Source organism: Mus caroli, unplaced genomic scaffold (genome assembly GCF_978045245.1).
Source record: "Mus caroli unplaced genomic scaffold, Mus_caroli_1 scaffold_14, whole genome shotgun sequence".
Classification (NCBI taxonomy): domain Eukaryota; kingdom Metazoa; phylum Chordata; class Mammalia; order Rodentia; family Muridae; genus Mus; species Mus caroli.
In genome coordinates this window covers 51,287,033-51,314,227 of record NW_028227269.1, presented here as the reverse complement: position 1 = coordinate 51,314,227, position 27,195 = coordinate 51,287,033, and the positions used below count along the sequence as shown (strand labels likewise).

The 27,195-nt window shown below is 38.8% G+C and overlaps 1 protein-coding gene across 16 annotated transcripts in view; it reads right to left on the bottom strand.

Annotated features, from left to right (window-relative positions):
- Nucleotides 1–27,195, bottom strand: part of Akap6 (A-kinase anchoring protein 6) — a 435,939-nt gene that overhangs the window by 67,586 nt on the left and 341,158 nt on the right. For all 16 annotated transcript variants that reach the window (XM_085830363.1, XM_029484603.2, XM_021179349.3 and 13 more), the window contains 2 exons: nucleotides 11,422–11,568; nucleotides 8,248–8,469 (listed from right to left, as the gene is read on the bottom strand). In XM_085830363.1, the coding sequence (XP_085686489.1) occupies nucleotides 8,248–8,469; nucleotides 11,422–11,568 (369 nt within the window). The remainder of the gene's footprint in view (nucleotides 1–8,247; nucleotides 8,470–11,421; nucleotides 11,569–27,195) is intronic.

Genomic DNA, 27,195 nt, shown 5'->3' with positions numbered 1-27,195 from the left:
TGTCGCATCAATTTACTTTAGAAAAATATACTAAAACTACCTGTAAAGTTTTCTTTGGCTGAGATAAGCAAGGCAGAACACATGTATAATCCCAACTGTCAGCAGGCATAGGCAAGATGATTAGAAGTTTAAAATCAGTCTTGTATACATAACAAGTGAGGCTAGCTTGGCATATCTAGACTGTGCCTCAAAAGATTGCTATTATGAGCAGGATTTACTTAATTCCGTCATTGGGTTTCAACTTTAACCAGTCAGTTCTTTTCACAAGTCCTGTTTAGATTGCATCCAACTACGTAAACTATTTTATGGTATTAAGTAGCAGGAGTTCTTAATATGTGATAGAAAATCTGACACATTTTTAATGAGCATATATTGTTTTCTTTTGACTAGCACATGTGGCTAATATTATGCCTCTAAAATATATCTAAGCGCCTTGAAAGAAACAAACCTTCACCATGGCAGTTGGTTTGAAATGTTGGCTTGCTTTGGGTCTTATTGAACACAGATTCTCACAGCATTGTCTATAGTATCATTAGAGGAGTGAGCATCAGAATGACCCAGGCAAGTGTTTCAGGATGACCCAGGCAAGCATCAGGTTGACCCAGGCAGCAGTAAGAACCATGGCCAGTTCTCCATATACTGCAAATATTCTCTCCTCTTTCTTTTTTTTTTTTTTAAGATTTATTTATTTATTTATTTATTTATTTATTTATTTATTTATTTTATGTATGAGTACATCATTGCTCTCTTCAGACACCCCAGAAGAGGGCATCACATCCCTTTACAGATGGTTGTGAGCCACCATGTGGTTGCTGGGATTTGAACTCAGGAAACGCAGTTGGTGCTTTTAACCGCTAAGCCATGTTTCCAGCCCTTCTCTCCTGTTTTTTAACCTTGACTTTTGAGGCTCACAGGAAATGAGATTACTCACAGTGCCATTTGGGATACTTATAGTAGCTATGAAGAATTTCCCCCAAATGTCTCAATTATGTTGGTCTTCTTTATTATTCCCAAGGTCTGTTTAGTGATATTTATTTCCTTTGTTAGTGTATATTAATTGTAAAAATAAATTGGTTTCATTTCATCATTTTCATTCATGAGTAAATGTACTTTGATTGCAATCATCTTCCCCAGCCTCCATTATTCTCAATCTCATTCATTAGTTCTCCACTCTCATTCTCCCTTCTGTTTCATCCCTCTTCTATTATCATGTCTTTATAAAGTCTAGATTCTGCATATGAGCGAAAATATGTGGTGTTTGTCTTTGATAATTGTGTAGTTCACTCAACAGGATCTCCAATTGCTTCCATTTCCCTTAAATGACATTATTTTGCTCTTCTTTATGGCTGAAAAAAAATACTTTGGGATGTTTCTTTATCCATTCACCTATTGATGGTACCTAGGCTGATTCCATGTCACAATTAACACAGACATGCAATATTCAAATTACTATTGCATGTTGGCTTTAATCCCATGATTCTAGAGCAGGAGCAGTATAATTTTATTATATTATCTTCTTTGTTTTAGTTTTTAGTATTTTCTAGGGGATCTGCATACTGACTTCTTCCATAGTGGTTGTCTAATTTACAGTAAATTTTATTAGAATTGGATGTTGGAGAGTGCTCTTTCACAGAACACAATTGGTCTGAACCTTTTTAGGTAGCTCATCTTCTTCTAGGGAGCTTGGTTTGTCCAACAGCATCTCTTAGCAGTTCTTACTACTTATTTAAAGTACCTAGGGAGGGAGATCCTGGAGAAGCCAGTCAATTTTGGAGACTTCCTGAAGCCTTTGGATTGTTTGCTTCTTGTGCTTAATAAACTTCCCCAAATGATGGAATGCCTTGTTTTCTCTTGGAATATCCTGCATCTTAATTACCTTCACTCCAAGATGGAGGGCTTTATCAAGGAGGAAACTGCTATGCAACAGTAGTATTTCTTGTTTTGGTCTGTCTCTTCATTTGTTTGATTCTTTGGTGTTGTTTTGTTTGGAAATTTTAAGACACGGTCTCTCAGTGTTGCCCAAGTTAACCTCAAATTTGTGAACCTTCTGACTCAGTCTCTTGAATAGCAAGATTACAGGTATATGCTATCACATTCAGAAAGAGTGACATTTATTTTCAAAGTGACCATTTGTTACTGCATCACAGTTCATAATTAACCTTAAGTCCTTTTAGAAGCTCTACTCCATAACTTTTCATTCCCATGACATAAAACATTGTCACCAATTTCCTTTCGTTATGTATATTAACTAATTTTCTCATTTCTGTGAATAAACACTGGATAGGAAGAAGTGACTATTACAGAAAATGATCAAAGCTTCCACCTGTCTTGGCAGTGAAAGCATGTTGGTGGGAACTGCTTGAGGCTATGGCTGTAGTACCATGAGTGTGCTTGCTCCCGTGGGGAAGGATGGAGAATCAGGGACTGGACATAAAGCTGGGCTAGGCTGTACACTCAGAGCTGCCTTGCTGACTCCCTTTTTGGAGCGAAAGCCCATCTTCTAAAGACTCTGCAGCCTCTTAAAACAATACCACCAGGTGTTGTTGGACCTTTCACATTCAAAACATCATAGCTGGTCATTGAGTATTCAGAGACAGGATATGGAATATAGAGTAATAGATCCCATCTCAATATTATCTTCTATAAGTAGGAGATAACAAACCCCATTAACTGCCTCAGGAAGGTGATGAAGATTAAGTAAGCAACTGCAGACAAAACACTTAGAAATGGCGATATGAGTATAAACACTCAACAAGTATAAGTTGTGGTTATAGTATAATGCTATGGCCATATTCTCTCTCTCTGTCTCTGTCTCCCTGTCTCTCTGTCTCTGTCTCTGTCTCTGTCTCTGTCTCTGTCTCTCTCTCTCTCTCTCTCTCTCTCTCTCTCTCTGTTTCTCTCTCTCTGTGTAGCAGGTACACGTATGTGTGCATATGTGAGGAATACATCACTGTGCTGCTCTGTTATTCTCAGCCTTATTCCCTGAAGGCAGAGTCCCTCCATGAACCTGAGTTTGCCTTTCTCAGTGGGATTGGAGGCCCACTGAGCCTCTTATAGTCTCTGTGGCTTATCTCTGAGATTGCTGATGTAAAGCCACAGTGAACCTTTCCTAAAGTTGTTGGGGATTTGAACTCAGGTTCTTATATCCATGGCTATCTCTCCATTCTGGTTTCTGTTTCTTAGGCATTTAGAAGCAGCCATCTCCACATTGGTAGTTGTTAAAGTCTAACACATGGCCAGATAAATATGGCCTTTGGGTCAAGTCAAGTTTACTGCTTGCTTTTATAAAGAGTGTGTTAAAATTAATCCACCATAGCCAACATCTATTATTTAATGTATTGTGTGTGGTTGCTTTTGGACCATAGCATCAGTTGTGTAACTGACAGATTATATTACTTATTTTTTTTGTGGAAAAAAAAAAAGCGCTTTGGGAAGAAAACCAAGTTTCCACAGTTCTCTGAAAGAGCAATGAGTGACACCGTGGGTAACTCCTGGAATTTGCACGCACAGAGCATTGCTTTTGCCCCCCTGTTGCTGTCTGTGTGTACACTCAAACAAGTCACCTCTCTTTCCTACAACTCAAGTTCTTCATTCATAAAAATAAATAAGTGCACATATAAGAAGGTAATTAGTAGCAAACATGAACGTGCTTGGTCAGACTTAAACTGCTATGCAAATCTACAGCATTAGATGCTGAGGTCTATTTCTTTCATGTCCCCTTCTGGGTGACAGCTCTGTAGCAGGCCTACTCTCATTCCCCTTCCCAGGCTGGTTCTGGGTCTAGGCCAATGCTGTGGGTTTCTTTAGCTGGTAATAGACAATTTGTTCCTAATTTAGAGTCTTTAGAATAAATGACTATGGTTTTGGGATACAAGGAACATATGATTAAGTAATTATATTCCTTTCTCTCTGAAGCGTTATGGTTAAAAGGCAGTGCCTTCTAGCCAATGGCATTGATGTTACACTCTCTGAGTGGTAAGGGCCCTTTGCCAGTTGGCCTCATTAAGTCCTCGACATGCGCTCACATGCTTTCTCATAAAAGTGTGTTCAGTCCTCAATAATTTTATATTTCTAGCCCAAGGCTTTGGGTTCTTCCCTTCATGACACCCCTCTGCTGGGCTTAGACTCTTCATTGTATAGAATTTCTCTGGTGTCTAATCAGTCATCTACTACAATTACTGCCTGTCTTAGTTAGAGTTTCATTGCTGTGAAGAGAAACCATGACCAAGGCAACTCTTAATAAGGAAAACATTTAATTGGGTCTGCCTTACAGTTGCAGAGATTCATTCGGTCTATTATCATGGCAGGAAGCATGGCAGCATGCAGGCATAGTGCTGGAGAAGGAGCTGAGAGTTCTACATCTTGATCTGAAGGCAGCCAAGGCAAGACTGTCTTCCTAAAGTAGTCAGGAGGGTCTCTCTCCTCCTCACAGGACAGAGCTTGAGCTCTGGAGTCCTCCAAAGCCCACCTACACAGTGAAGCACTTCCTCCAGTCAGGCCACACCTACTTCAACAAGGCAACACTTCCTAATGGGCCAAGTAAATTCAAACCACCCCACTGCCTTACAGAAAAATAATCTAGAATTGCTTTTTCTCTTTTTTTTCCCCAAGGAAACATTAAAATCCTGATCTCTTTTCTTGTCTCGTATCAGTCTGAGTAGGGAAGAGATCCGTCTCCAAAGGGATGGACTTTATCCTTCATATATAGCACCTTTCCGTCTTCCAGATCATGTGCTGGGGAATCAGTACAGCCTGTGCTTTCAGAGAATGATGAGTCATAGAGATAAGGCCTGGAGGTAATGGTGTCTTCTGTGCAGCCAGCGAAGGTAGAAGACATGCGGGGACCCAGCAGAAAGGCAGAACACACTCCTCCACCAGTGGAGCCTATCCTCTGCATAAAGAGTTTTCATTTCTCCCTCCCTGACCTGAGTTATTTTAATGTATGTTTTCTTTAGACTTCTTGTAAGCAAAAGCTTTTATTCTGTGTGTGCTTATTAAAATTATGATTTTTGAGGCATCATACACACTATTACATTTTTATACTAAATTACAAACATTTGATTCTGTTCTTCCAACGAATCTGGTAAGGCCCAGAACACTTGATTAATTATACAAGAAGTACTGAGGAAAAACTTGCAAATAGCTTATAAATATTAAAATCTTGACTATGAAATATATTTATTCCAACAGATATGTATAAATTTTTCTTCAAAAGAAAACAACAACAAAAAGAGTGTTATGCCAGATCCTTAACTTGTCTACCCAGACTCCTGATGGCCAATTTTAGGGCTGGGAACTTAGCTTAGCTGTAGAACTGTCAAGCATGCACAAGAACTATGCTCTATCCTAGCATCATAAAGAGAAAAAGGTCTGCTTTCAAGTGATAAAGAAAACACATCAGGGTTCCATGATCCCCAAAGGTTTAAAGAGTTTCAGCTTAAAAGATGGCACATAGCAAAGGACACCCAGAGAGAAAACAACAACAACAACAACAACAACAAACCAACCTTGACATACACACATCTTATGTACAATAGCTAAAGCTATGGTTTGGGGCTAAACACTGAATTGGGTAACAAGGCTACAATAAAGACACAATGAAATGTATTTCTGTCCTGTCCTTCCCTTTGAGTCACCTGATATGAAAGAATACTTAGGAAATATCAGTTAAGATCAATTTTACACAGTAATTCATCCAAAGATCATTAGAGCCAGACAGCCCTGGATTTCAATATAATGCTACATTGCTCATTAAAGATGACCTTGGACACACAAAACTTAACTTCCCTGTGCCTCTGATTCCTATAACCCAAATCAAGATCCTCATAGCTAATTCATAGGTCTGCTGTTAGGATTAAATGAGATATATTTACATATTCAAAATGGAGACTTGGAGCTTTCAAAGGAAGCACATTATTACCACAGCCAACACTGTGAATGATCTTTGCATTATAATCGTGAATGAAGAAGGAAGTCCTAAAGGGTAGCTTACAGCATGAATATCTTTGTAAGAAAATGAAATGCAACTAACATTAAGGAATTCAATTTAACTATAGGAAGCATTCTAGAAGGACTGTGGGGCTTGGGAGCCTGATTGCCTTAGCGGAAGGAGGCAGGGACAGGATATGGATAGGAGCTACAGAGTCAGGTTTACATTGTTGGTTAAGGTTTTTACGTTTTCTTTAGGATAGGTGATTCTCTGTAGTTATTATAGGATTTAAAAATAGCTTTAAAAAAGAGAGAGAATGAGGTGTAAATACAGATAGCTCAACAGATAGTGATACTTAAAAACTCTGCAAAGACACATCATTAGAGAACAGAAATAAAATGCGGGAAAGCATGTGGCAGCTCCTAGTGTCCTGGAGCAGCACTGCTCTGTTACTTTGGGGTACTAAGTAAACACTGAGCTAGGTTAGGGATGTAGTGACCTAGAAAGACTAGGATGCTGAAGTGATCTGAAGTCCAAAGTTCACTTCCTGGTATTTCTGTTTCCCTCCTTTGTTCCCTCCTCTTCTCCCTCCTTCTCTCTCCTCCTTCTTTCTTCCACAACCTGTTCTTCTCCTTATTTCCCTCTCACACTTTTAAAATGTGTTACTTAGGCCTAGATGCTATTGGCATGACATAAAGCTAAATAAAATAGTAACTTATATATGTAATTGCAAAATGCCTAACATTAGAAGGCCATTTTACAGAGAAAGTGATCAAGCAATGATGGGATTGTGCAAGAAATATGACCATCTGTCAAACAACCAATGGAACTAGAATGTGACCTAATTCCAAAGCTGGGGACACTGGTCACTTCACTAAAATGGCAGTGAAGATACAATGGAAGTGAAAAATTATTTTGCAGCATCTACCCCTGTAGTTGTTCAGCTAATCTGTAAAATGCATGCTGTGTTCAAATGACACAGAGACGCATGCCTGACTCTGCTTTCTCCCTGTATTGGTGCTTGATGATCTGAACTTTTCAGTGCAATGGCAGGAGATGAAGTATTTGACTAAAACAATTATTATGGGTGTGATACAGGCAGTTTACTGGCAACTGCCTTTGAGGGTGCCCTGCCTTTTGTTACAGCAGTGAACAAGGTAAGCAAGAATGTTTGGCCGACAGAAGGTGACTACATTTTCTGGTGGATTGCTAGATGGCATCCGGTGAATAAAACCTGCTTCTAGAAGACTTTGAGAAGAAATGTTTGTCTGTTCCAGAAAGTTCCTTCCTTCTTGGTTGGTCTTTTCCTCCTTTTCAAGTTCCTCCATGCTATAAGGCATCTTGTTACTAATTCATTCCATAACCCCAAAGCCTCAAACTGATCACACAAAGACCAAATAATTATCCTTTTTTTTTTTTTTGATTTATGGAAATAGCATAGGCTCTTCTGGACATTGAGGTAAAACATTCAAATGTTAAATTGCATTCTATGGACCAGCAAGATAGTTTAGTGGGTAAAGGCACTTGCCTGATGAGCAAGTTCAATCCCTGGAACATCTGTGACAGAAGAACCAACTGCCAGTTGTTATCCTTTGACCACCACATGCATACTGTGGTATGTGCAGGTTCATGCAGGTGCACATGGACACGCACATACACAAACACAAACACAAATAAATATTCTAAAAAGCCTTTTAAACCTCAATCAATTGACACTTCATAAAGAACAGGAACAAACTGGAAGAATGCTTCTCCGTGGACAAACCTACCAAAACAATATTGATCCTGTTGTTAAGATTAAGCACCGTTTGTTTACAATGGAATACACTTGTCATGCAAGATCTCTTATATTTCTTTTCTCTGTGAATAGTTGACTTTTCCATATGTGAAATTATGTTTTCTTTTGTTAGCATTATGGATATCAGTTAAACCATGTGGGTTTTTCCCACATCAATTTATGGAAGGACATTTTGTTACTCTATTTAGGGAACACTTAGATCTTTTGGAGTCCTCAGTTATCTTCCATGTTTGCCAATCTGCTTTTAATTCACCAGAGTTCTTCTCTCTTAACAGACATTGCACAAACACAGAGCCAGCACAGACTTCCTCTACATGCAGTGTGGATTTGATGTGCTTGATGGTCTTCTTTGGCATACATAGAGGTTAGCCTAAGTGTGGATAATGTCTGTAAATTCGAGGAAGCATTTAAGGGTCCAGCCATAGACCGATGGAGGAGCACAACACTTTAAGTACTTGATACATATTTCATCTCTCCCATAAAGAAAGCTTTTTATCAACTTGGATTGGCTTTTTATTACCTTAAAGTATTGGAGTTGTTTCTCGGCGCTCGTTCCTTCCTTCTCTTGTCTCAGACAGGAATTGAAGATGAAAAGCTCTGTATCTCTTAGCCACCTTTTCAGCTCTTTGATCCTGACCTCCAGCTGCCTTACCAGGCTTCCGCTTTCAGGAGAGAGCAGGTCACGTGGGCCCGACCCACTGTGGCCTGCCATTGTGTCCTGTATCTTCTCTCTTAGGGTTTTCTAATGCATCAGATTAAAAAGGAAGAAGAAAAACAAAAACAAGACAAAAATAGATTAGCCAATTTGCCCAAAACCCATCATGGAAGATCCAAGGAAGTGCCTGGACCTTGGAACTGACATGCAGCTCTGATTGGCTTGATTGTGACTTTGGGGTTTGGTTATTTAGTAAGCATTATCCCCACTACCAGAGGGTACACATGCAAAACTTCATTCCTTAGACATTGCAAAAGGAAGGAGGTTTGGTCCAAGTTCAACATAATCATGGACAAAAATTAATTTGAATTCTCTTGGCAAAATTTTACAGAAGGAAATTCTATATAAAGTGCTCAGGAGATAGAGGCCAAGAGTACAGAGAAATATATAAATATAAATAAATACACACACACACACACACACACACATTGGTTCTGCAAAGTACAATTCCTCAAATGATATGACAGAGGTACCAGTTTCGGCTGTCCATTTCAGCTGACTTGGAACTCTTCAGCTCCAAGGTTCTTCGTGCTTTTCCTTTTGGATGTGGATTATTTAATATATATGTTAAAATAATCCTCAATTCGCTGTACTATAAACCTATGTAGACTGAGCACTATGGGATAGAGGTGTTTTCTTTTCTCCCTCTTTGGTAGAAGCACTCTCTTTACTGAATCAATAGGATTTAATCTATAATGATAAATTAAACCTAGAAAAAAAATACGCTTTAAAACACAAATAAAATTAAGTCAACAAACATTCATCTGCTCCACAGTGCTCTGTAAATAGTATCTTTAGGAGATCATGACAGAAAAATAGCCTGTCTTGGCAACACCCTTGCATTTTCATGGTGCAAATATTGATAATTTGAAGACCCTCGGTGGAATCCAGATTTAGCTATTGTTTTTATGCTGTAACAAAAGGAGCAGCAGGAGGTGAAATCAATGCCCTTGGAGGCTAGGGTCACAAAAAGGAATTTATTGCCACTTTTTTTGTTCTGGAACAGTTTGCAATCATAAATTCTTTATAAACAGAATACTTCAGAGAATGGTCCGTCTTCATAAATATACGACAGAGGACATCAATTTCATTTAATTCACAATTTGTGTCAGCGCAGCAGATGCCAATGGCTGCCTTGATAGGGTTGTTTAATATGCAATCGAGACAGAGTCATATGCAGCACAGGGGACAGAATTTCACAGATTAGACTGTACGCACCACTGACATTTCATTCTAATGTATTTCCATTCTACACTGTTCACCTTAGATGAAAGAAATATTAAAAACCATATCCCTCTATTTTACTATTGTTAGAAGTTAAAGTCCTTGTCTGTAATTTTTTTCCATGCCAATTAAAATGTAATCATGCCAATTAAAGCCTCCTGCCTCCTGGGGTCAGCGTGGCTCCAGCTTTACTAAACTCTTCTCCCCAAACTACTCTCTCAAAGTGACTCTAAAAACTATATGGGATCTGATATGTTGTCAAAATGGCAAGTGTTTGAGAGGCATCTGACTCATACAGATTAACTAAATACTGTGTCTTCAGTGTAATAATTTAAAATTTTTGGGTGAGGAATTGATAATCATGACACACCTTAAACAGTTTTCTAAGCGAGTACTGTTATTTATCAAATTAGGAAAGATACCTTTAAATGCAGTGTCAACAGGCTGTCAATTTATCTGTGAGGCCAACAAAGCTGCCATTTTTTTCTGTTTTGTAAACATCCTTTGAGAATATCATACAGTAATTTCTTCTGAGATCCATGAACATTGTAGAATTTAGTAGGTCCTAATTTAAACCACCATGTTTTAAAGCGGGTTACATTAATTATCGTTAAAAGGTGAGACCATGACAGCTAGAAATAAGAATTTTTAACATGTGAAGTTACTTTGAACAACTACACAGTGTAGAGAATTTAGATGAGAAACAAGGGCTTAAATGTGCAGGTTTTTAATCACTTAGATTAAGCATGGCATAAACGGAACACTGGCATGTCTCCAAGTCATCACTGTACTTGGAGAGCTCCTAATTCAAAATATTTCTAGAGTATTATTTTTTAAAAAAAAATTAAAGAGGCAGAAAAATAGAGGGCTTGAAAAATTATGCTCTGTAACTGATACCACCCATAGTAGCTATTATAATTAATCATTTAGGTAATTGGCAAATTTAGCTTACCCTTGATTTTAAGTGAAGGCAATTTAGGCAAGAAGCTGATGAACAAGTACAGGCTAACTTCTCTCTCTGCTGTCTTCCAACAACAGGACAGTGCAGACTCCTGCATCTCTCTCACACACACACACACACACCACCCCTGAGCTTCTGATAACAGGATGTCTATAGATTGTCTTTTTGTTTCTTTGGCTGAGACCATCTTCGCAAGAAATAAACTAAGCAAAACTTTTTTTCTCTTTTGTTAAAAATGCTGAGGAAATTGAGGCACACACACACACAAAAGCAGATTCAGTCTTGCAATGATACTTGGGACATATTTGCATACTTGATTTGGTGGCTTCAGTGTGACCTGAAAGCTTCAGTGGCGACTGCACTTTCCATCTTAAGGTTACACTGAACAGTTAAACAGCGGCTGTCTCTAACATGTACCTTCAGAACAAATCCTATTAACATTCATCCAAGCGTGACAGGCCGTGTATATCAGATATACTGTATTAGAGTTGACTTGGTGCATACCCATAATACATGGCATATTTTACTTACTTCTTTATGTATTAAAGAACCAAAATTATTAAAATCTGAGAAGAGACAGCTCAGAATAAATTTAAAAAAAAAGAACAGAACAGAACAGAAGAGGAAAAGCAATGTTTTCCCCATAATAACATGAGTAGCTTGCTTGAGATGTAAGGAGTGAATTGAAAGAGAGAGAGATTTGTGCCTCAAATTAGAAATCAGACAGATAGAGTACTTCACCACACACAAAAAACGTACACAGAACCTACAAACAGTAATAAAAATGCAAATACCCCAAGCAGCTCCCATTTTTCATTAATTGAATCCACTTTTTCCAGGATATCATTTGGTAGTGAAAGGCCACCTTTCTTCAAAGCTTCAACCTTGCTAAGTAGCTCTGTCTTTTTCGGGTGCCTGATGGACATTTCCACGCTGTAGCGCTGAAATGGCAAGAGAAGGATGACTCGTTAGTGTGCGGGGATGTTCTTAGAGAACTCTATAGGCAGAATGTATACTGTTTATGGAACTAGAAGGTTTTGTTTACAATACAATTTCCTGGGAGGTTAAGCCTGGTTACCTTGAGTGACCCAGTAACACTGCTGCAAACACATCACTTACCACACATGTCGGCATAGATACTTCTTGTATTGGGCTGGACTCAGTGATTTTTGTCTTTTAAAACTAAGTTCTCACACACAATTTATGTTTTTTTTATTTAAAATATAATAAACAAGAAAGTGCCTGGCCTGGAAGGACTTACCATTTAAGTTAGCTTGGGTCACCACTTGGCTATAGAACCCTGACTCCCAGCAGATCTATCTTAGAAGAGGTCAAAGTATTTTGTCTTTTTTTTTCCTCCCATGACACACATGTGTCAACCACTTTCTTGGCAGGTGAGCCTTTCTTCTTTAAGGAGAAGCACTTTTCAAATGAAGGCGGTTGGTAGAGGAAAATGTTTGTGTCACAAACAATCCATACATTGGACAGTGAATTATCAAAGTCAACCTATACATTGGACGGTGAGTTATAAAAGTTAAAACAATGCTGATTAGTTTCTAACGTATTTGGACTTTATTGACAAACAAACTGGCAAAATTATCTTGGAAAGAAAAACATTATCCATAAGTATTATATGACTTACTTCTTTTAAGTTCCCTATTAATTAAAGCCTAAGTCACTATTTTGCTTTTATTTTTCTTTTACTTAAAAACTCTTTGAGAGCTAAAGAGAAAGAACACCCTTAAAGAAGAAGGATGCTCACCAGTTCCCTGGGATAGTTACAGATCTACAATTGCTTATTGATTACCATAAACTAGCCTGAACTTCTCAGTTAACTACTGAACCCTCCTGACCCAACTAATGCACACTATATTCTAACAAACGGCCAAGTGAGTCTCTTAAAAGACATTTCTTGGAGACAATGTAATAGTCGCTCAGTAAAAACCATTTTGTGGTGGTATTCTTCACATACCTGTATTTGGGAAAGTTCGCAGTCAGAGAATCTTATAAACAACTGTAAATGACTATCGTGCTTATGGGGAGGTGTACATCAAAATATCCCTGAGTATAAAATTTAGGATGTGGGTAAAATATTAAATATAACATATTGCCAAAATGTATTTCTTTGAAACAATGAAGTCAAGTTCTGAGTTCTACAGCACCATTGCTACTTTGCCCTCTGCCCGAAGGTAAACTCTATCAGATTTAACAAGGAAAGCTCTTGTGGGAGAAGAGCGTTGCAGATCTATAGGTTCATAATATCCCTAAACAGTTGGATGATTTGTCTCCTCAAAAACACTTTTTATAAAATTCTAAACAAAGCTAGAATTGGAATTAGCTTGAAAGAAAGGTGTGTGGCTCTGCTTCAGTTAATAGACCTTCAGTGCTTGTGTGCATGTGTTTGCATACTTTCTGTTTCATATTTTAATCTTCCATTTACACTAAACATGCACATCATTTGTATTATGTAAACTTCTCCAAATGTTAGGCATTTGTGCATCACAGAACAAAATGTTTTAAATGAGGTGATTTAAAGCATTTTATATTATTAATGCATGTTGATCAGGATGTCGAAGTAGCCAAAATTACATGAATATGCATACTGAAGAAAATCCAGGGTTGCTTTAGAGTGCTTTCAGAATTTGGACTGTGAAATACTGGAAATTCTGATTGCATTTCTAGCTGCAGACAATTACCAGGACCATGGTTCTCCAGTATAGAAAACACACTGTCCACTTAAGATTTTTCAACTCAATACTCAACACGTATTCTAGAAACTCAGACAGTGTGTGATTTGTCAGTGTGATGACTGGAGGAGAGGCAATCTGCTTTATGTAATCAGATTCCTATGTAAGATTTACATAACTAATTAGGTAAGACTGACATGATGTTGGGGGTGGTGGTATTTCAGCCAGGCAGAGGACTGTTATTCAAATCTTTCCCCTATGTCATATGTATCAATCAACACAGAGAATCCTTCAGTTGTGCCTTCTCGGAGTGGCTTTTACTGGTTATTGGACTTTTTTGTGGCAAACTTGTCTTTTCTCTTTCTCAACTTTAAGCATCTCCTCCGTTGCATGTTCGTAAGGCAGGTGGACAGTTTAGATCGTTTCCTGAAAATGCCAGCCTTGGAATCATGAGAATATAAAAAGCAATTAATTTGATTTTAGACATTGGGAAAATTTTTTTCCTATGGAATGTGGTATGAATAGTTATGGCAATAGCTACTAAGACGGTTATTAGACTGAAAAGTCCTTGTTATTATGTATGCCCTCGTTGTCACTGTATATGCTTACTGCATCAACAGCCCGAGGAAAGAGGTGATTGATAGGCAATGCCTTCAAACGATAAAAGCTAGAGAACCTAGTTAATTGTTAGCTATGTTGATATGTGAGTGGAGAGTACTAGCATGGCGTGTAATTTAAGGTGAGTTTTGAGACATCGTGAGGTTGAATCCAATAAGGTTTAGGGCCTGACGGCTGTGTATGTAAATGCTAGGTGGGCTTCATTTTTGTTGACTCTACTGTACGTGTGCTCTTCTGTCTCTAGCATCTCTTCAGAAGCATTAGATGGGTAGAACCAGCCACCAGCTCTATCTGCTCTCCATCCCCCTACTAAGGGGCTTCTCCATCCCGTGGTGAGAAGATCAGTCCATCTTCATCTTCATTTCACCCACAGCAGTAAATGAGCAGAAGCTGCCCCGTCATGTTCCGTGGTGTGGGGAGGCTATGATACAGACCAGTTTTCAATAGCCAAAGATGAGATTAGCCAAGTTAAAGTCAGCTGGCTTTCTTGAGTGCTAAGGTAAATAAGCATCCCGTATTTAACTTTCCACAGCTCCTGCTGTGGGCCGTGCTGTCTGGTCAAAAATAAAATATACTCTATTCAAAGAGTATATTTACATTATTAAGTGTATTTGCTTGGCCAATTCAATTTGGTCTAATGAATCCTCTTAATAGATTTGTGAATGATCTAAATTAAAGATGCAGGCTACTAGTGTCCTAAAAGCTGTTTCTTTGGGTATAAAGAAAAGTTAAAGGAAATACAGAGTTAATGGTAATTTATTGTTTCAACTAAGAATTAAAATTGAAATTCTTACTTATAATTTACATTTTAAACGCACAAATACTAAAACTGAACTATCAAAGCCAGTAAAAATAAAACATGGATTTATGAAAATAAATGACTTTAGTAGCAAATACAGGCTTGATTGAGATAACTTTTTTGACACTTTTGCCAGACATTCCTCCTTCCCTTAAAACCTTTCCCCCTTTTTCTTCTTCCTCTCTCTCTCTCTCTCTCTCTCTCTCTCTCTCTCTCTCTCTCTCTCTCCCTCTCTCTCTCTCCCTCTCTCTCTCTTTTTGTTAAAAATCACACCGAAAATTCTGCCCAAATGGAGAGTGGAACAATGCCTTGAAACAGTGTTAATTGTCACCATGGAAACCAGAAGAATAAGCCATTTTGAAACTGGTATAGAAGGCACACATTGAGAAACTCAAGCATTTTTCTGCCTCCCTCAATGTTAAAGAACAAGATGCCTTGTCACGGTGAGGTCAGCGAAAGAAAGCATCATGAAAGGGTTGTAGATATTCACTCTCTAGTAAATAAAAAAAAAAAAAAAAAAAGTAAAACATAAACCCTATCCAGCTAACGCTGTGAAAGACTCTACCCCGAGAATCTTTTTTTTCTTTCTTGAAATAGTAAGATTGCCAAAAGATGGCCAGGCCTGGGGGATGGCTCCCACCTAGCAAAACTTCAGGGCTATATTATGTGAACCTTGCCCCCAAAGCTCCCTGGGAATTCTGCTGTTGTAATAAAACATCAGAAGAGGGGAGAAAAAAAGGCAGCATGATGGAATTCAAAATAATGCTCTAAAAGCACACAGAGAGATTAAGACGTTCATTGTAAGACTTTTGTATGGTGCTTCTGGTGGTCATGCTGAAAAGAGAGCAGACATTACTAAACGGAGAGAGCAAAGCTTCGGCTATGAGGAACACACGAATTAAAGCAAACAAATTTCCTGATTAAAGAATAATGGCTGTCCAATTCTGAGTCATGAACGTTTGAGTATTTCTATCCTGAGGATGTTGTTTTTAACCGGGCATCAGGTGACTTTATATTTAGAAGAGTTAAGACAAGGCAAATGATCTAGTTATAATAATGACACATTTGAATCTTCGCCTGTGCAAATTAGTATCTCAAACACCTGTATATTTGTGGTGATTATTCCCCACCCCCACGCCCCCTGCCGCCGCCCCAAAACCCCCAGGAAAAGAAAACACACTGTGAAGACAAAATGTATCTTAGTGTATCAATAAGAAAGTATATTCAGGGAACACATACTAACCAAACTACCACAAAATAATATGTAAAAATATGTATTTTGCTCACAAATGCAAGGCTATGTCTGTGACTCTCACACTGTATTCTCTAGCTAGTGTTTGCCCTCCTCTTTTGAGGCTTCATGGTGGCCCCTCAGCTAGCCCATGCCTAATGCTATTCAGTGGTGAACAAAGAATCTTTTTATAGGAAAGTCCAGGTCCACAGCTCAGCTGGACTGGTAGAGGCCAGGACGGCCTCTGCGGCGGCTCTGGTGCTGCCCTCTTTAAGACGGCCAGTGTCCAGCTTCCCACAAAAGCCTGGCATGCTTCACAAGGAGTCAGTATCACTAACACTTGGAAAGGATGTTCAAGATTCAAGAAGAAGGCTCAAGCGCAAGACAAGTAATAGTGGTTATTTCTTGCAAACTATTTGTATTTTACCATTAGAATTTATGGTGAATAATTGCACAAAGAAATTATAAGGACTCCTACAATTGTCCTTGTAAATTAATAATAGGCTTTCTTGATTGGGATAAATTTGCTGCTGAGCCTTTGGAAAAATTAAAAAGTGCAATGTCATTTAAAATTGCCAGAACTCGCACAGCAAATTACATCTGAGGTTAAGAATTGAGTCCCCCCCCCACACACACACTTCTAGCTTATTCCATTTGCATGATCTGGAAATCACATTACATTGGCCATGTATTGTTAATTGAACATAGATTGCATTATCTTTAATATAAATCAAACTACAAATATTAAAATGAATTGCAAATTCCCTAATAGGAGATCATAAAACAATCTTTTTAAAAGTATCTCCCATTAATAATTTAATTCTAATTATATCACTCAGGAAACTTAAGGAGGAGACGAGGTGACTTATTTCCCCAGTCATTTTTTTCTTTTACATAAAGAATATCTATGTGTTTTAAAACAAATGCAGCCAGGTTAGGATTTATTGTTACTGAGTTAAAATAGAAGCACCAACAAACTGAAAACTTTTCCTGTCAACCTCTTGTAAAATACTATATAAGAATATAAAGTCTCCCAGTTCCCCTCTTTCTAACCCAAATCAAGGGTGGGGCAAAAAAAAACCCAAAAAACAAAAAACCCAACAGTAGAAAAGAGTCACTAACTCTAAGAATTATTTTGATTACATCTTCTGGAATTATAAAATTGATAATTACTGTTCTGTTTATTTTTTCAAAAGGGCTCCCTGTCCCCCTTGATATTTCTATAAATGTGGCATCTTTCTCAAGCCTTTGCATGGCCTTTAATGAGTTTATATTAAATATTTAACACTGTTTAGGGCATATCCACTCCTACCAAAAACAGTTATATTCCCTGCAGTCCTACTGTTTCAGGCAGAGAACTTGATTGATCCTCCTAGCCTGAATTGAGTAGAATGAAAAGAAGCGGTTGGAAAATAGCTGCAATCATTTAATGCAGATGACCTCTGACAGCCTCACAGCTCTTCTCTCTGAACAGAAATTTGCATGGGGTCTCTGTGCAGAGGAACAATGTAACCTAAATGGTAGACAATCTTTATTCTAATGAAGTGGGTGTCAAGGTCAATGTAAAACTGCAATGATAAACGGTGCACCACTAGGCAAGAGAAGTTGCATGGGCATTGTAGTGCTTTCACATTAATTGAAGGCTGAGACGCACCGCGTGAAAAGCACAAGCCCCTCTTTTCACCATAATGTGCTAATGCGCCAGTGCCGAAGTGATTTCTGCAAGATGTTTGCCTGCTGACGTGTAGCTGTTGCAAAAATCACGGCATGATGACAGGAGTGGACATTTTCAGAATTTAGTGTTTTCCTAGACCAAAATTTTAAAAATTACATCAAATGCCCCCAAAATAGCATGGTGACACCTAATGTAATTCCTTTGATCTCTTTTTCTCTTTTCTTATTTAGACCTGTCTTTAATTAGTTTCAACCAGGCAACCTTTTATGGGACCTTCATTGTGTACTTTCCTGCTGAGAGTCATTTAAATATTATTTCCCCCTCTTCCCTGTAAGTGTTCAGCTTAGCCCAAAGCTAAAAACCTTCCGGTGGTTTTTGTCTGTCCTGTGTGAAGATGTAATGAAATGTGGATATGACATATTTTTTTAAAAACAGCAGCTCTGTTCTACCACGGCACTGCCAAGATAACCGCAGCCCCAATCACACCATCTCTTCAGTTGATGTGGCAGTTTTGTGGCAGTTAATATTTTTCAACTCATAAAAACATGGGCAGTATGCTGATTTTCAAAATGTGTGATCTCCTTCAGTGATAAAGGAGACCGTTGGCTGATACACTCGTTACAGGCAAGCACCTTAAGTTCATCAATTAAGCAGGAAAGGGAGGTGGGCCGTCAATTACATAATTTGCTAAAATACTGATAAGAGCATCCTGGGAAGCATTTGAGAGGCGTTTCTTTAGGCTCAACTCATAACAGGATATAAACTGGGTATATATATATATATATATATATATATATATATATATATTTTTTTTTTTTTATTTTCTGATTCCAAGGAAATCTGTGATATCCCATCACTAACTTTCCTACTTCAAGTAGGTTTTAAGAACACAGTTCCAATCTTGCCAGTTAAGAGCGTGTCTGTAGGTCTGCTGTCTTGTGAGCAGAAGACTTTCGGCACAGCGTAATAAACACCACTGCTGGTTGACAACGCTCACGTAAAGCAAACTGTCTCAAGTAGAAACCTTCAATTCCTGAAACGGTAATTCAAAGGGAAAAAGAATCTTACTATGAAGGATGGTGAAAGAGGAAAAAAAAAAAGTTACTGATCACACTGTTTAAAAAACTGTACAGCTTCATCTGTGTGTGATTTGTCAGGTCTGAAGCTTTGACGTGCCCAAGGGGCAGACCCCAGCGGGGAGTAGGCTGCCGAGCTAAATAGCTGTGAAAGAAGTCTTAATGTAGGATGGAATTCAAACTAACCTTGACATGACCTCCGGAAAAATATGCAAAAAGTAAAATGAATGCTCTCTGCAAGATACATCCTAATTTTGTGGCGGTGCTGGTTAGTTTTACAAACATAACTGAGACATTAAAAGAAAAATAGAAAGCTAGTAAGAGGGGGAAAGTTTAGAATTCAGGCAAAGGGGGGAAACCCGTAAGCAGCCTGATGTGTTACTGTGAAGGCATGTGAGCCATTTGGAAAGAATCCAAATAAAAACCCACACTGAACAATATTGTTGTCAGCCTGTCTATTCAGGAAAAAAAAAATTTTTAGGTTGAATATAAATGACACAAAGCCAAGATTACATCATTGCATTACAAAGTCTGTTGTGCCTTTTAGCTAAACAAGCCCAGTGGATCTATTGGTTTAGGACAGTAATTCAGTCAGGAGGTTTTAATGTGTTATTTTTTTCTCCAGTGCCAATAAAAAAAAAATAGAGGAATTTAAGGAAGAAATATCCAGCATGCTCTCCACTCTGTGCTTTGGATCTGGGTTTGATAAGCTAAACTCCAGTTTCAGCTGATGTATTTAGTCTTGATTTGACTCTATTATAATTTTGTCTGTTTGAAGTGCTCAGAAAGGCTTTGGCTCTGGTTCCCCTACAGGAGCTGGCTAACTCTGCATCTATGGAAATCTTAATTGTCAACTTGTGTAGAAATTCGGCCCTTTCACTTTCTCAATGCAGTTTTGTAGCGAGAAAGGGCAGCTCTTCACTACACTGCCAGTCAGATTTTAAACATGATTAAATTTCTAGCAACAAACACCCGGAATCTAATGACTTAAATCCCTACAGCAAGGAGGTGAGTCGGGGCTTTAGATGGGTGCGCTTCCATTAGGTTTTCCTCAGTGTGAAGTGAGCAGATGGCTGCAGACGCTCAGAAGCACAGTGAGCAGGGCCTCTGCAGAGAACCTGTAGACTACAGACTGCTATGGTACCCATAAAGATCACCATGGGTACCCAGCCTGGTCTTGTTCTGTCCAGTCTTCTTCAATGCTTTAATAACACAAACAAGGAAAACATAAGCAAGAACAGATTGATCAGATTGCCAGATTATACTGATCTTACTACTTGATAAAATTGTAAATAATTTAGCTCAGAGATCAGAAGGCCAAATACTGGCAGGTATCATATGCCAATGAACTGGTCCTCAAGTAGGAAAAAAAAAGTGCTGACTTATAGTGTTTGCTGATTTCTCTAGTATAAATACTCCCGTCAGGGTAGATTCTGAGCTACCAATGGTTGTTACTGTTGGCAAAATTCATGAATTTCTATCCAGCTAGCACAAACTAGCGATAACTGGCTCATATACCCAATTGCTTGGAAGGTGATGCCAAAGACTAGTGTAAGGTCAGAACACGTCCTCTTCTCTCATTCACATTAAATGACTGCTAGTATTGTGGTAAAAGACAGCCATTTCTCAAATGAAAGGAAAACAACCTACAGGTGTGATTATTACTAGAATCTGACCCCAGTGACAGAAGATGGGAGATGGTAGTGTGGTCTGCGGTGGATGCATAAGCATCTGCCCTATGCTAAGCCAACCATCCTCGCATGGAAATGTGGCTTCAATATGGCTTCAGTACCATTAATATGTTGTTTTAAGTGAAGCCAGGAATACATATGTTTATGTAAAAGTCTCATAATTTTTATGTTACACTGAAACTTTTAGTATATAAACCAAACAATGTCTGTGTCTTGGGTCTGAATCCACTGGGGACCACTTCATGCTGTCTATTTTGGATGAGAATATTAGACTCTAAAAGAAGCAAAGATGCCAGCATAATGAATTAACTCTGAGGAGAAATGACAAATGTCAAGCATGGCAGAGTTATTAGCATCCCTTCCTCCCAGCCTAGCCTCACCAGAAGACAGAAAGTAAACTGCATACAGAACGGAAGCCACAAGGGTTCCACTTGCCTCTTGGTTCAATTTGAGTCAGCAATCACTAAAAGAGAGATGCTAAAGAGACAAACCAACAAATAACTATTTGTTGGGCCAAGACAAAGGAGACTGGGACACCATATTGAATACCAAAGGAAACTTCTAAAAGAATTGAGTAGATTTGACCCTTCCACAGTAGAAAGTCACTGAGGGGGCAATGGGTATTTAGTTCTGAGGGCAATGAGAGCTCAGAGAGAGAGAAAAAAAAAAAAGACTTGTTGTAGACTGGGTGTTGGAGAACTTTACATAGAAAATAATTGGTTTCACCTGTTCTATGAAAGGTATCCTGGAGCTCCGAGTTCAAAGCCTAAATCCATACGGCATAGAAGGCAGAGAACACCTTCCAAGTCACCGGAACTCCAGGCAGAGAGCTGACTAGCTGGCTGAAAAATTATGCAGGGTTGAGTGAATGTTGGCTTGAAAATGGAATCTAGGCTTTCTCTTGTTTTAGAATTTCTTTTCACCAGCATTCATGAGATCTTCCATACTAACCACACTATTGTGTGCAGAAGAAAAGCCAAGACCCAAACTACCACCAACTAAGAAATTGTCACTTGTTGGAATAGGATTAAAATATCAGATTGTAGTGCAAGCAAACCTGGGAATGCAGTGGAGAAGATATAGAACCACATACAAGGAAGCTCTGCAAACTAAGCTGGGCAAAGCACAGAGATACAAAAGAAAAAGCAAATAAGTCAAAACTTCTACAGCCATCTTCAACTCACACTCATGAACCACTGAGTGAAACCTGTCAGTCCCTTTACTTGATAAATACATATCAGAGAGATTTTTTTCCTCCAGAATTTACATAGCTAGCCCTGATTTCAGTAAGACATTTTATGTTGACCATATTTGTACACACACACACACACACACACACACACACACACACATGCATGCATGCACACAGAGAGAGAGAGAGAGAGAGCGCACAGGGTGCCAATAGCAATGTGTCTTAGGCTATGCCATAGTTTTCTGAAAATTTGCACATCTCCCCGGGCTGTCTCCACCTTTGTGTGTACTTCAGTGAGGATGCGGGTCATAACTGTTCTAATTGAGGTTTGCAGTAGCATATAGGAAATGGTAGAATGGCATGTCAGCATGTAGTAAGAATAGTTGTGCAGATATGCACTATCTGTTAGGATGCAGTGCAGGATGGGAAATGTGAGGAGAAATTAGCCGAACAAACCCAGCTTCTCTTTCCCAGACATTCCTATTTTAGAGTCTAGTTTCTTTTGTTTTCTATCCCCTTACCAAAAGACACTGCTAAACACATTTATTTTCATGTAATCAAGTACACTGCTATTGCATTTTCTTAAGTCAAACAAAAGAAGAATTGAGAACGAAATTTACAGACTTTAGCTGTCTTTTATATGTAGTTAAAAGAACAAATTTACCCTTTACTGTAACAAACATATAAGCTAAAGTTAAGTCACATCAGACTTAACTAAAGTCAAACTTCAAACACACCACATTCCTACATGGTCTGCACTGACCTCTTGTGTATATGTCCTCTCCTCTAAAACTCAATTTACCAACCAGATTTTACTACATATGGGGTGATGGTAAAGTAGATACAATAATCAGTTTCTTAGCTACTCCCCAAAATTCTCACCATTAATACTTACTTTGCTTGAGTGTCAAAATATCCCCAAAATAGCCAATAGAAGCTGGTTGACTCTTGGTTATTGGTGGAGAAAGGAGCCCCCAAAGAATGATGGCTATCGTGTCTTCTTTGGGTAATGATGAAGAATTTTCAATAGTTGGGGCTGTTAGAAAGCACTAAGTCAATGAATGGTTTCTCAAGCTAAGTGATAGATGAACTGCTGTTTGTTGTCTTCATATACAACAACAGGAGAATTCATATGTCAAAGCTTACCCCATATCTTTATAGCAGAATTACAGGCCTGCTCAGTATAAGTATTTATCATGGAAATGCTGATGAAGCCTAAACTGTGGATGCGTATGGCTGTGCAGCAGCAGCCAGTTGAAATATAGATATATTTTTAGCATTAGGAGGCACCAAGTTTGTTTAAATCACAGGATTTTTTTTTCTACAATTGCAAGTAATGTTAATAGCACGCTGTAAATGTTAAGGCTAAGTGCGCAATGTCAAAATAGATCGGATCTCTCTGGAAACTGGAAATTCAGGCTTTTCAAACATAATCCAGATGTTTGGCTTTTATTCAGATTTTAAGAAAGAGGGAACTAATATGATATAAAATTCATACATGCATATTTCATTAGTGCTTTTGTATCGCTGAATTAAACATTCTGAAACGTGCTTTTCTAAAATCACGTAGTTTCAAGCCAAAGCAGTTGCCAAGATGTTGTACACCTCAAAAATAATGCCAAAAAAGTCAAATTAATTTCATAAGGAAAAAATATGTACTTCTTAGGTTAACCTTGGTGATAAAGTTTCCCCAAAAGGGAATATCTTGCTTCCTCCTTGGGAAAAAAAGGGAGAAAGAATGTGAAGTCTGTAGCTATATTCATCAGGAAGATGTTGGTGCAAAACATGGTGACTTTTGAAGTCTCTAGAACCAGTGACCCTATTTTCACCACCTTTATTTCTCAAGCTTGGTATAGTGCTTTAAACCTTTAATTCTAACACTAAGAAGGCTGAGGTAGCAGGGTTGTATGTTCTAAGACAGCTGAGTTACACAATGAGACACTGTCTTAAATAACACATATGAATATAGACATGACAAAAACAGTAACCACAAAACCCACAGAAACTTCATTTCCTCAGGATTAGTGCACTAGGCCTTTCCCAGGGACTAAAGACTCCTATACAGAGAAGCCACATCCAGAATTTGTCATGTGGTGATAGACTTAACACATGACAAACCTTTCTTCAGGGTCATGTCTCCACAAAACAAAATGGAAATGCCATCCAATGGATATGTCCTTACATGGTGACTTTTAATGTTCAATTTTTATGTTTTCATATCTAATGCCTATTGATGCCATAGTGGCCTGAATGTGATGAAGATAACTGATAGGTTCCTGATTCAATTTAAAGACTGCTCCAAAGGAAGAAATTCATATCCGGTACTGTAAACTTGGCCAATAACTCATGGCTAGGGAGATCGTGTGCTCTAGAGAAGAATCAAATGTGGTTATTCTGCTAAATGGACATAGCATCATATTGTCTTTAAAACATTTACCCATAGATTAATGCAGTGTTCACCTCCACTGGACATGCTTTTTATTACAGAGATATAAGCTAACCCAGAGTCTCACTACTAATTAAAGGGCAAAGATGAAGTAACAGTGGGAAGCCCAGCCTCCAAAAGGACTTCCATATGAACCTCTTCCCCCAAAGTCTCAGGCAGCATCATTGGAGAGGAGGCAGACAGACTGGAAGTACCAGAGCAGAGTGACAACTTCTGTGAAATAGTGTCTTCTGAACACGACAGCCATTCGCTCATGAAATCTTAGCACTTGTGGTCACTACACAAAACGTATGCATGATGAAGTCTATCAACATTTCAGCTTAGGTGGTAAAGGGCCCTGACCCCGAGACTACTGGACTTTGTTGGCTGATGAGATGGGCTCAGCTTTTTTCAGTGATGTGGTCTCTCTTTGACTGTCCATATTTCCCTAGATGACCCCATGCCCAGGTACATACTTGTAGCTCTAATTGGATTCAATGAGCTAAAAAGAAAAGAAAATGAAGAGAATCTGACATTGGAAGGGGGAATACAGTGAGGTCCAGTGAAGTAAAGTGTGTTGGAGATGCTTTAGATACATGTAATAAGTTATCAAAGAATGAATACACACACACACACACGTAAGTTCATGTGTGCATAGATGCACATGTATGTGCATATGCTTTTGTGTGCGCACGTGCGTGCACGCGTGTGCGTGTGCGCGTGCGTGTGCGTGCGCGTGTGTGTGCGCGTGCGTGTGCGTGTGTGTGTGTGTGTGTGTGTGTGTAAATTTAGAGGTCACAAAAACATTGAATGGCATTCCTTGAGCACCACCCACTCTTTTCTGTTTTGTTTGTTTTGCCTATTTGTTATTGTTTTTAAAGAAAGTTTCTCTCCTTGACCTGAAACTTGCAAGAAGGCTAGGCTGAGTGGCCAGTGAGCCTCGGGGAATGGCCTGCCTCTGCTGCTCCAGTTCTGGGATTACAAGCATGGGCAACCACTTCTGGAATTTTTTTTTTTAATTTGGGTTCTGTGATTAAATTCATATACGTATCCTTGCACAGCAAATACTTCACCAACTGGCCACACCCATAATCTCAATAGATCTATAATGGGTTAGGAGTGATCTTGGACCAATGCTTGAATGGTAAAATGTCTGATATCTTAGGGCCACATTTTAAAAAGTACCTCAGATGAGGATAAATGTGGTTTAAGAATTAGATCATAGATTCTGCAACAAATGGACAAGAACCATCTATTATTCACCCTTTATCCACTGTAAGTAATGACATTATGGTTTAGATGGAAGAGGTTGGAAAATATTTATTCATCTGAAATTCTCCCAAAAGAGAGATCAGACATACCTTAATCAGTTGTGGAAATCCGTGTTAAGCAAAGTTAGTGTGCAGAAAGAAAAAGGCCACCATTGTCTTGTTTATCTTTGAATTTTCCCTTGTGGGGGTTTTACTTGGTAAAACATCCAATCTAGAAATATTTTCAGTTTTCAGATAGACATGAAGTTAATTGCTTCCCATGATCAGGAGTGATTAGCATCTATGAAGTGTGTAGGAAAAAAGGAAGGTCAAGGCATCTCTTATGCACACGTAAGGGCACCCTTTGCACAGCAGCGTGTTCTTCTGAGAACATTTACCAGCACACAAGAGGCTAGTTCTAATTCCCAGTTTCAAAAGTCTTGTCTTCAAATCCTTCCATCATTCCAGCTCTTGTTTCTTTTGGAGAAGAAGTGAGTACTTTCTCATGTTTATCAGCGCATAGATTTTACGGTTTCCAACCTAAAGCTGGTTTGCTGTTCTAGCCTCAGAAAGCTTGATGAGCATCTCAGGACGTTGTTCTATTGTTATTACTGCTGTGCCCCAAAGGGAAGCCCACAAGAAATAGTAGGAATGTTACTGTTTTAAGAAAGAGTCAAGGCTAAGCTGCTCACCCAGGTCGTGCTGAAGCTCAGAAACAGAAAGCATTGTGGCTTAGCATGCAAGGCTGGAGTATTGCTCTCCAAAAATGCTTCTTTAGACTCAGCCCAAAAGTCTGAGGAAAATGGTGGGTCCTAGGAATTAAATGCAAACAAGGTCAAGAATGCCATTCAGAGAGACTTTGAAGTAGCCAAAATACACTGAAGAAGCCACCCTGTGTTCCTTGATGGTTCTCATTTCCATGTTGCTTGTCCTCCAAAAATCATATATTTTAAATAGTGTGAGATGGAGGCTAAAAGGTCAGATAGAAGAGTTCTCAGTGATAGCCATGCCTGTCACTCAGGAGAATGACAGCTCCGAGTTTAAAGATGCTCTGGGTTACAGTAGACGTTTCTTGGCATAAACTAAGACTCCAAGATGCAAATCTTGGTCTTGATAACTGGTAAATGCTTTGATGCACACAGCAAGACCCCAGTACTAGAGAGGAATCTACCATCAGTGACCAAGGAAGTTTATTAAAATTGTTATATTGGAGAAACAGAGACTGAGACAGACAGACAGAGAGAGGGACAGGGACACGTGTACAAGCAGTTATATGTATGAGTCTCAACCACAAGAGGCAGAGTAATAAAATAAAGAGGAAATGTTAAAGGTTCAAAGAACAAAATAAAAAAGCCAGTTAGAGGGAGAGAAAGTAGCAAGTAGGAAAGGGAGAGTATAGCTGGAGAGGTCTTCCGTGAATAAAGTCCCAGAAATAGTCACACAGCAGAAGAGAGTGTGATGGACGAGAAAGGCTAAGCACTCACTGAGAGGAGACAAGACGTCTAAGAAAGGGAAGTGTGGGATGTGGATATTTCAAGCAGGATGTTGCCACAACAATGGCTGAGTTCTGAAGAAGAGATGAGGACTAAAGCTGTGGTGTGGAGGACTGTCTCTGCACATCCCTGAGAGTTAACACATCTTGCTGAGTGCCATCTGCCCTGGGACCATCTTCCTGCCTTTGTCGTATGGATGATGCCATGCTGCAGAATCTAAGGGAAGTCATGGCTTTTTTCATGGCTTCACCACCAGCAAAACAAAGATGACAGGCTTGCCCTTTTTTATCCACTCATATTTGAAGATGCAATCAGACCATGTTCGTAAGAATTCCACAATCTATATAAACTGCATCATTCAAAGAATTTCTTCAATTTTTTAACACCATGAATTTTCTAATAAGTTTTTTTTGTCTTGGGCTATTATATAT